At 64.7% G+C, this 9,612-nt stretch overlaps 2 protein-coding genes across 2 annotated transcripts; one reads left to right on the top strand and one right to left on the bottom strand.

Moving 5' to 3' along the window:
- The first annotated feature begins 760 nt into the window (after window positions 1–760).
- On the top strand, window positions 761–4,900 carry LOC136132593 (carbonic anhydrase 15-like). Its single transcript, XM_065889486.1, is given in 10 exon segments — window positions 761–826; window positions 1,034–1,115; window positions 1,627–1,797; window positions 2,254–2,256; window positions 2,440–2,537; window positions 2,539–2,598; window positions 2,699–2,791; window positions 3,130–3,414; window positions 3,496–3,597; window positions 4,667–4,900. Coding segments are annotated over 10 exon segments (1,194 nt in total).
- LOC136132594 (protein FAM246B-like) lies at window positions 4,897–5,553 on the bottom strand. Its single transcript, XM_065889487.1, has one exon. It carries the CDS (start codon window positions 5,551–5,553, stop codon window positions 4,897–4,899), a length of 657 nt encoding a protein of 218 aa, XP_065745559.1.
- Window positions 5,554–9,612: the final 4,059 nt, after the last annotated feature.

Below are 9,612 nucleotides of genomic sequence, written 5' to 3' on the forward strand. Positions count from 1 at the left end.
GGCGGCCCTCGGGCCTGAACGCCTGCGGGGCGGCGGGCGGTCCGGGCAGCACCGCGGACAGCGCCTTGGTGGGGGGCGGGAGGTTGGGACGCGGCCCTCGCGCTTGGGAAGGCGCGTCCGCCGAGCGCATTCCGGTGCGTCGTCTTCTCTCCTGGCCACTCGCGGGGCGGGGAAATCGGAACCCCGCTTTCCAAGAGAGCGATTGGGGCTCGGGCCACAGCCTGGGATCCGCTGGGCGCCGGGACCTCCGAAACTGCTGCGGAAGCCTGGGTCCCACCGGGGCGGAGCGGAGGAAGCAGTGGCTTCCCAGACCCTTTGGTCTGCAGGGGTGCGCTGGTAGGAAAGAGGCTGTGGTCTTGGGGCGTCCTCCCCACCCCAGGCCCCCAAGTCAAGGCACTGGAATCCAAGGTGCCATTTCCCTCGAACTTCGTCCTTTCTGGTGGCCTTGTCATGTCACTTCTGGTCTCCAGACTCTATTTCCTCGTCTGTAAATGGGCATAATAATAGCATCCCCCCACCCAGGAATAGTTGGGGTGTGGGGGGGTCCGTGAAAGCGTGCAGCTTGGGTCGACGCCCGCGTTTGTTGCTGGCAGCCGTCCCTGCCCCGGGATCAGAGCGAGTGCCTGGCGAGCTCCAGCTGTCTCCCCACTGGAGGCACCGCCCCTCCGACCCTCCCCGCGCCTGGAGCCCCCAGGACTCAGCCACGCCCCTAACACCCCACTGGTAAATTACCTCGCTGGTTTCCACTTACTGCTGCACCATGCGGTCCCTGGGCTTGGTGCTCGCCTTCCTCGCCGTTCCGCTGGTGGTGCGCGCCAACTCGAGGGTGAACGCAGGACCCTGCCTTTCTGCTCTGCCTTACCCTCCCCGGACGCTCCCTCTTCTCCGCTTTAGGCCCTGCCCCTAGTGGGGGGGTGCGACTTTTGGGGAGGAGAGGTTGGAATTGGGGTGACAGGAGAATAGGGTCTGCTTGGCATCCACTGGCCAAAGCCTTGTGCTCCCACCCTTGGACCCCGGCTGGGATGGTGCTCAGGGCCCAGATGGCCTGCGTCAGCCCAGTCCCCTCCCACTGTCTGCAGGTGCCTGGTGCTACGACTCCCAGGACCCAAATTGTGGTGAGGACAGAGTGTTGTGTGAGGCTGTGTGGCATTGGTCTGTGTCCTGTGTCCACTGCACTGATGTGGTCTCTGCGGGTTTTCTGTCTGTAGTCCTTGGTCGCAGCGATTGGGAGCCCACAGTGTGTGTATGACTGTCCCCCTCTGTGTGTGTCTGGATCTGTGGCTGCTGTGCTCTCCAGTCCTTCTGTGTATGCCAAGCTGCTCACATCAGGCGGGACCCATAAGTGTGCCATGTGGCCAGCCCACATGTGAGCAGGTCGTGGAGGTCCCCAAAGTTGGCATGTGGCCGGGTGCCAGGAGACTCCCAGGCCCCTTCCCTGTGGAGCAGCTGCCTGCAGGGGCTGTACCTGTGATGGTGTTGCAAACACTATGTCCAGGCCAGGTTTGGGGGGGTGGCAGTTGTGACCTGTCAGGTGGATGCTCTTCCCTGGGTGTGGGGAGGTGGGAGGGCCACCTTTGTGCACCCCCATGTCTCAGCCCCCCAAGAGACCTAGACCTGTTCCCCCAGGCCCCACCCACTGGAAGGAGATGGCCCCAACCTGTGGGGGCCCAGGCCAGTCCCCCATAAACATCGACCTTCACCGGGTCCAGCGGGACCCTACCCTTGGACCCTTCATCTTCCAAGGCTATGACTCAGCACCTCCAGGCCCGTGGACGCTGGAGAATCATGGTCATACAGGTCAGCACCCTGGGTCAGGCTCCCCCTCCCACAGACAGGGACAGCAACCCCCTGCACAAGGATCAGGATCCCCACACAGGAGATGAGACACCCTACAGAGACCAAGGACCCCCCCCCCCACAAGGGTCAGGAACCCCTACAGATGGATTAAGAGCTTCTACATAAGGATGGGAACGCCCCCACAGGAATCAAAATCTCCATAAATGGCACAGGAAGCTCCACACACACAGTGGTCAAGACATCCCCCAGTGGAGGTCTGGAACCCCCACACAGAGGTGCCAGGAACCTACCAGTAGCAATCAGACATTGTCCCTGAGGACCAGAAGTCAGGGCGTACCCAGAGGTCAGAACTCCTGGAGTCAACCCCCAACAATCCCATAGATGAGGTGGATCAGGACCCCCGCCACGGGAGGCTGCCTTCTCCCCTCCGTGCAGGGTCAGGGGTTTCCACTGCAGTCTGTGGAGCCCCACTTGGCCGGCCAGCAGAGGGGCCTGGACACCCAGGGTGTCATAGTTCCAAAGAGGCCCAGCCAGGGCGCAGACTGGCCTGAGGGGGTACCTTTGCTCGCACCTTGTGCCCTAATGGCACGAGGGCAGCTGAGTGGGGGAAAGAGAGGGTGTCATTTGTTCCCTCCCCCTCAGTGCTCCGCATGGACACTGGCCCGCAGAGCCTGCTGGAGATGCAGGGCGCCAGGCTGCCACCACCAGCCTAGCGTGCCCTGCAGCTGCAGTTCCACTGGCGGGGTCCCCGGGCAAGCAGGCTCAGAGCACAGCCTGGACGGGCAGCACCGCCCCATGGAGGTGGGCCTGGTCATAGGGAGGGGTGGTGGGAGTGCCCCATGGAGGCCAGGGCAGCCTGGTGGGAGTAGCTGGGTACCTCCCGTAGTCTGTGTCTCCCCAGATGCACGTGGTCCATATGAACACCCGGTACCAGAGCATAGGGGAAGCCCGAGGTCACCCTGATGGTCTGGCAGTGCTGGCCCTGCTCTTGACGGTAAGGGAGGGGCCGTGTGCCTCCTGCAGGGAGGGGGGCTGCTATGTGACAGCCTGCTTTCAAGAAAGGGGGTCCATAGGGGTCTGTAGAGGGGACAGGTGGCCTGTGTAATCTTGGGTGGGCATTGGGGCCCCTAGAGGCTTTATAGGATGAATGGGTTCTGTGGGGGGGGTGTGGCCAGTGAGAAGTCGTGGACCTGCAGGGTCAGTGGGGGTGGCCCTCCCCCCAGCAAACCCCCTTCACCTCTCTTCCCACTTAGTCTACCCTACACCCCCCTCAGTGTTCCCCCCTTTTAAGACCCCCGCTCGAGCCCCTCTCACTTGGAGCCCCGTTCCCAGGATCAGGATTCTGACAACGCTCGGCTGTCTGTCCGGCCTGAAGAACGTGTCTGCGCGCGCGGTGAGGGACGCGGTTCCCCGCGGCGGGGGCGGGGCGACCGGACACCGGGAGATTGGTTCCAACCCGCCGCCGTCTCTCCCAGGGGCCTCCGTGAACCTGGCGTCCACCTTCCCGCTGGCCTCTCGCGCTTCTACCGCTACGCGGGGTCGCTGACCACGCGGTGCTGCGAGCCCGTGGTGCTCTGGACGGTCTTCGAGGACACGGTCCCCATCGGGAGCGCTCAGGTACAGCCCGCGCCCCCCTACCCCCAGCCGCCCTGCCCTCCCGTGCGCCGCGCCTTGACCGCCCCCGCCCCACACCCTCAGGTGGCCCAGTTCCGGATCGTGGCCCAGGCCAGGCCCCCCCACCCACCCGGCTCCCGCCCCGCATCTCTCACGGAGAACTATCGGCCGCAGCAGCCTCTCGGTGTACGCAGGGTTGTAGCTTCCCCCAGCGCCTTGGTCCGCGCGGCAGCCCCCACCCCAGCCCGAGGCACGGGGCTCTCCTGGGCCTGGGGCTCAGCCTGTGGCTCTGGCAGGGGCCCTAGGATGTAGACACGACCACCTTCCCGCAATAAACGACTCACAGAGTGACCTTGGCCTCCTATGGCTGGGGGGAGGGGGGCGGCCTGGGCGCACCGCAGCTCCTACGGAGGCCTCCTGTGCCACCCTTCCCGACCCCACCACAGCCAGTCCCAGACCCCATCCAGAACCCCAGACCTCCCCAGATCCCCCTCGGGGAGAAGGCACCCCCACTCCCATCCTACACGTTATGCCTGAATCCTCCGATGAGATGGAGAAACTCCACCTGCTAAAGCCTAAAATTACTATTTTATTTTACAAACGAGCTGGCTGACCACCCCAGACACTGTGTGGTTTAGTGATGCCTCTAGCTGCCATTTCCCAGAGGCCAGGAGGTGAGAAGCTGCTGGATCCCAGCTCTGCAGCACAGAGTGGTGGGTCCTGGTGACAGGGACAGTGAGTGAAGGGCTGTCTGTAACAGGTGAGACCCGACCCAGGCAACACTCCGGGAAGATGGGCTGTGGAGTCTGATGTAGGTTGACACTGGAGAGACACTGCTGTCGGGTGACTGCCTGCCGTGACGCTACTTAAGGTAAGTGGCTTTCGTGTCACTGTCAAAGCAAAGCTGAGAGTCCAGGGGGCACTGACCAGATGCGCTCTGTCCAGGCAACGCTGTCCAGTAGAGGGTGGGCCCGACTGTCAGGGGAGTGAAGCTGGCTAGAGTTAGGCTGCTGTCCAGGGCCCACGGACAGCACATCCAAGTGACACTGTCCTGAGTGAACCTGTGTCCAGGTGACAGTGTCCCAGCAGCCCACGTGTCCCCGGTGTCTGTCACTTGGTGTGTGGGTCACACTCTCCACCCCAGTGCATGAAGGTCCGACCTCCTCCCTTGAGACCCTTCAAGAAAATACACTTGCAACCACCTCCCCAAGACAGAGGAGACCTTGGGCTCTCCCGCTGCGCTCACTCCCGGAAGCTGACATACCCCTGGCCCGAGCCTTACCCCGCCGGGACTCCGGCTCCAGCTGCGCGGAGCCAGCCGTACTCCCCAGCCCCTTCCGATACCAGAGCGCTAGCCAGCGGCGTCGGAGGACCCTTCTCGCTCCAAGCCCCGCTCCAGGAGCTACCTGGCCGGTCCCAGGTAGCAAAGCCCCGCGGCCGGCGGCGGCGCGCCAGGCCCTCGCCCCGGGCTCCCTCCCCCTGTGCTTAAGCCCCGCTGCCCTGTGGGGCCCCCGGCGGCGTCTTCTTGAGGTTCTTCCGGGCCGGGGCCCAGCTAGCGCCGCCGTCGGCCGGGCTGTCCGAGGCGTTGTCGGTGGGCCTCGCGCCCGCGGCCAGGGCGTTCACGGTGCCCAGCGCCCGCAGCAGGGCCAGGCCGCGGAGGCCGCGGGGCTCGCGGGGGGCGGGCGGCGGAGGCGGCAGCAGCGCGCGCAGGGCGTCCAGCTCGGCCCGCAGCTCCGCGCGCAGGGCCTCAAGACCCGCGCCCAGCTCGGCGCGCACGGCCGCCAGGCCCTCCTGCAGCTGCCGCTCGCTCACCTCCAGGACGCCCGCCGGGTAGGTGGCCCCGCCGCGCGGCTGCCCGCACACGGAGCACACGGAGCCGCGGCTGCGCGCCTTCTCAGGCTCCGCGGCCCCCGCGCGGTCCACCAGCCGTGGCAGTCGGGGCGCGTCGGCCCGCGCCGCCGCCTCAGCCCGGAACTGGCACCGCAGGCGCGCCAGGCGGCCTGGGGCGCGGGCTTCGTTGGGGCTCGGCCTGTGGGGCTGCGGCCCGGGGTCCGGCCGGCGGCCCACCGCGCGCCGCAGCGCCTCGCTGGCACCGTACGCGCTGCGCGCCTGGGCCCACGGGCGCCGGGGCTCTGCCGCCATCCGCGCCGCCGCTGCCTCCACCGCCGCCTCCAGGGCCCGGCCGGGCCGGATCCCCAGCCCGTAGCCTAGCGATCAATGGGGCCCGGAAGACGCTTCGTGGAGAGGGCCTCCGGGACGGCTGTGGGAACGACCAAAGCCTCAGGGAATCTGGCCAGGGGCCCGCGGAACCCCCGCAGGGCTGAAACCTGGGCGAATGAGGCCCCGAGGAACCGGGGGAACGACGCCAAAGGCTTGAGTGTGCAGGACTTACCCGTGGTGCAGCGCTGTCAGTGGGTCCCAACAAGGGGCTTGAACAGGCTTCTGGGCAGAGGTGATGGGGACGTGGAAGCGCTCAACCCCAAATGGGGAACCGAGCTCACATACTCTGCTCAAAGCCACAGTCCCCATCACAGTCAGGGGACGGCAGGTGTGGTCACGGCCTGAAGCCCTCCTCATTGGCTGGGGCCACCTCCTCCCATACCACAGTCCAGGCTGCTATCTCTGCAGTGCTCCCCTACAGCCCACACACAACATGCATTTCTGCCCCTGAATTCAAGATCCCCATTGCTCTCTGCTGGACCCCTGCCTTCAGGAGGCTGCTGGAGGTCCAGCCCATCCCTCACTGCTGTCTGTGCACTGGCCCTGTCCTCTTCCTCCTCTAACCCAGTGACCGTCTTCACCCCCTAAGCCTTTGCCTAGGCTGTTTGTCTGGCCTGGAATGTGCCCCCTGCTCCTCCCTCGCCTGGCTGCTCCCACTCATCCCACTTCTCCAGGGCAGCCTTCCTTGACCATCTCACCCCCTACCAGGGAACTCAGGCCCCTCCCCCACAGCACCCTCGCAATCATGATTAAATGGCTCTGTTCTCTGTCCACCTCCATCCACAGTAGGATCCCGAGTACGGGCCCAGTGGTGCTGAGCGGGTTGGATGTTGGATGAAGTCCTTGGGTGAATGAATCTGGGGCTGAGAGTCCCAGGTGGGGCCACCCCAACCCTGGCCAGCTGTGCACCTCCTTTGCCTGGCATTCAAGGCCCTCACGGCCATCCCTGCTGGCTTCCCTGTCCCTCCCACCTTACCACTGCACCCCATTCATTCTCACCCTGGTGCCTTGCCACACGCACTGCCGCCCGTGCCCATCACAGAGCCGTGGGCAGTGTGCTGTGGACCTCTCTGGAAGGCAGTATCCCCTGCCAACATGTTGTGCTCACGGCACCCGAGGGGCTAGTTAGGACTCTGGGTGCCCTGGGGCCTCCCCAGCAAATTGTGGGGAGGGAGGGCCTGGTGTGGATCCAGGCTGGGCTGGGAGGGGAGATGGCATGACAGCCACTAGAGCCTGTGTCCCCAGGGCCCACCAGGGCCTACCCTCTCTGCAGCTCTGTGCCCATGTGTGCGTGTGTGTGTGAGATTGGGGGTGCCGTCGACCCTGTTCTTGGGCAGCCTTGGCCCCAGGCCACTGTGAAGAGGCCTGGATCCCCTCGGTTCATTCATTCATTGGAGCCTGTTGCTCTGGAAGGTGCAGGGAGATGGGAGAATTTGGTGCTCTGTCAACCCCTCTGACCCTCCATTCCTGCTGAGTCACCTGGCTCCTCAGGACCTCCAGCCTGTGGCTCTGCTGCTCCCTAGAGCCTTGTTAACCATACCTGCCACCACCCTCCCCTCCATAATTAAAGTACGACTGACACAAGAGCCCTGCATTCCTCTCCAGGCCTGCTGGAGCCCGGCTGTGAGGGCTCTGCCCTCTCTGAGCCTTACCTGTGAAATGCAGGAGGCCCTCAGGTCCCCAGGAGGGGACGGCAGGGAGGCCGAGAGGGTGGGAGCGGGTGTGGGAGGGACTCCAGATTTGCTGACCAGCAAAGCAGTTAGGGATGTGAGAGCCAGGAGGGCCTAGAGTGGGCTGCCCAGGCAGCCTGGGCCTGGGGAAAACAGAGGCCAAAGGAGGGGGTGTGATAGGAGCAGAGACAGACTGAGAGGGGAGGCCCTGGGGACCCCATGGGTCCTGAGGGAAGTTGCAGATGTGTTGGTTGGGGCAAACAGGCAGGGGTGGTCAGCACGACTCTAATCCCCAGAGGTCAAATTCAGTGAGGATCAGGAAGCAAGGTGTGGTGACCCTGGCCACATGTTCATCAGTGGAGAAGCCAGGGCGCAGGTGAGGCCTGCAGTGCGGAGCCAGGTTGGAGTGCCCTGGCCGGAGCTGGCTGGTCAGAGCCAAATGGCTGTTGTCCCTTCAGGGGACAGAGCTGCTGGGTGGGGGGCTGCACACAGGCCTGCTTTCCAGGTCCTCCCAAAAGCTCCTCACAGCCCTGGAGCCAGGCTGCCAGGGGGCTCCCTGTATGGGGGGGCTGACAGGCCCAGCTCCTCCGCAATCTCGTCCCTCTCTGTGTGCCAGGGGCCAGGCCAGCCGTTTCTGTGGGAAGCCACCGACCCCCCTGGGCTGTCCCCAGCCGGGCTCTGTGCCTTCAGGCCAGCCCTCCCACCAGGCAGGGTGGGCAAGTAGCTGCTCATTAACTCAGAGAGGAGAGACCACCCTGGGCTCAGCCTCTGCCCAGAGAAGGGGGTGGTCACTCTCTGTGACTTCCCTGTGGTCACCCTTGCAGTCTGTTGCAATTAAACCCTGGCAGTCACCTAGGCGGGAGGTTTTCTTTCCCAGAGCCTGAGGGCAGTCGGGAGCCAAGAGGGCATTGCATGTTGGAGGAGCTCTGGTGGCCTTGGGGGGTGGGTAGGGAGCAGCCATGTGACTGCAGCCTCACAGTCCTCAGGGGAGCATCTGGTAATGCAGGTCCCCAGGTCCCCAACCGCATGAGGTAGAGGGGGTGTGGGTGCTGAGGGCACAGAGGTCTTTGTCTTCTGCAGTTGAAGCCCCACCAGGTTCTTGGCAAAGCGGGGGATGTGGCGAGGCAGGTGGCAGTCCTGAAGCCAGCGGGATCTGAGGGCCCATGTTGGGGGTGGGGGACACACCAGGCAAGGGCCCAAGGGGGACAGGACCTCTGTGCAGGCCACCCACCGGGTGGGATGGGGTTTAGTTTTGGAGCTGGTCCTGGAAGGGGCGGTGTGGCCCGGGGCTCTAGGGCAGGGGCTGTGCTCTCCCTCTGGCCAGACTGGCTGGGCCTTTGGAGGGTAAGCAAGCCGTCTTGGCGGGGGCCTGGACCGTGGGCCCTGGGCTGTAGGGAAGGGAAGGCTATGGTGCCCTTAGGCCCCCAGAGTGCAGGCCACGTTGTGGGACCTCGGTGGACTAAGCCGGCAGGTCTGGCTCAAGCCATCGCTCAGCACAGTTCTGGGCAGCTTCATCCTGCCTCACGGGCCACTGGTGGTCCCTGTGGCCTCGCCTGTCTCTCCCCACCCCACCCCCACCCCTGTCAGAGCCCAGGACGAGTCTCTGCTGTCCAGGAGATGGTGAGGGTGCAGAGGCGACAGAGGCAGGAGGGCGTGCAGTGGCCTGGGGAGGCCTGAGTCCTGAGGTCTCTCCTTCAAAGACAGGGTCAGAGAGGGGAAGTGACTCACTCTGGATCCTAGTGCTGGAACAGGGCTTCCTGTGGGCGCTGGACTCGGGCACACCTTGCCCCTGAACACCCCCTGCCCATCAGGCCCTGGAACTGTGCCATGGCCTCCTGGTGGCTCTAGCTACCCAGGCGTTCCCTGGGAATTGTTCTGGGTCAGGTGGCTCTGTGGGGGGCAACTCATTACCCGGTGTTGACCTTGTCTGACCTCAGTAATGAGTTCATTACCTGGTAATGGCTTTGTTTGCCTCATCCTGGCATCAGCAGCCTGGAGTAGCTCTGATCAGTCTGGGCTGGGCCCCTGGCCCCCCAACCTGCCCCAGGTGGGGCATCAGGCATGCCAGCATCTGTGTGTGCCCCGAGGGCCCAGCCTCTGCTCTCAATGGGACAAGCTCCCCAACCTTGGGCAGCTGAGGCCAGTCACCACTCTGTGCATCACCCTTCCACCCACAGATGGGGCAGAGCGGGGAGGGCCGCCTCGGATGGGCACGTTGCCCATGCAGGGGTCCTCGGTGTCCCCCTTCTCTTGCCAGCTGAGCCGGGGTCTCCATTCGACTGGCCCCTGGGATGGACCTCGTCTCATCATT

Source organism: Phocoena phocoena, chromosome 13, assembly GCF_963924675.1.
Source record: "Phocoena phocoena chromosome 13, mPhoPho1.1, whole genome shotgun sequence".
Lineage (NCBI taxonomy): Eukaryota > Metazoa > Chordata > Mammalia > Artiodactyla > Phocoenidae > Phocoena > Phocoena phocoena.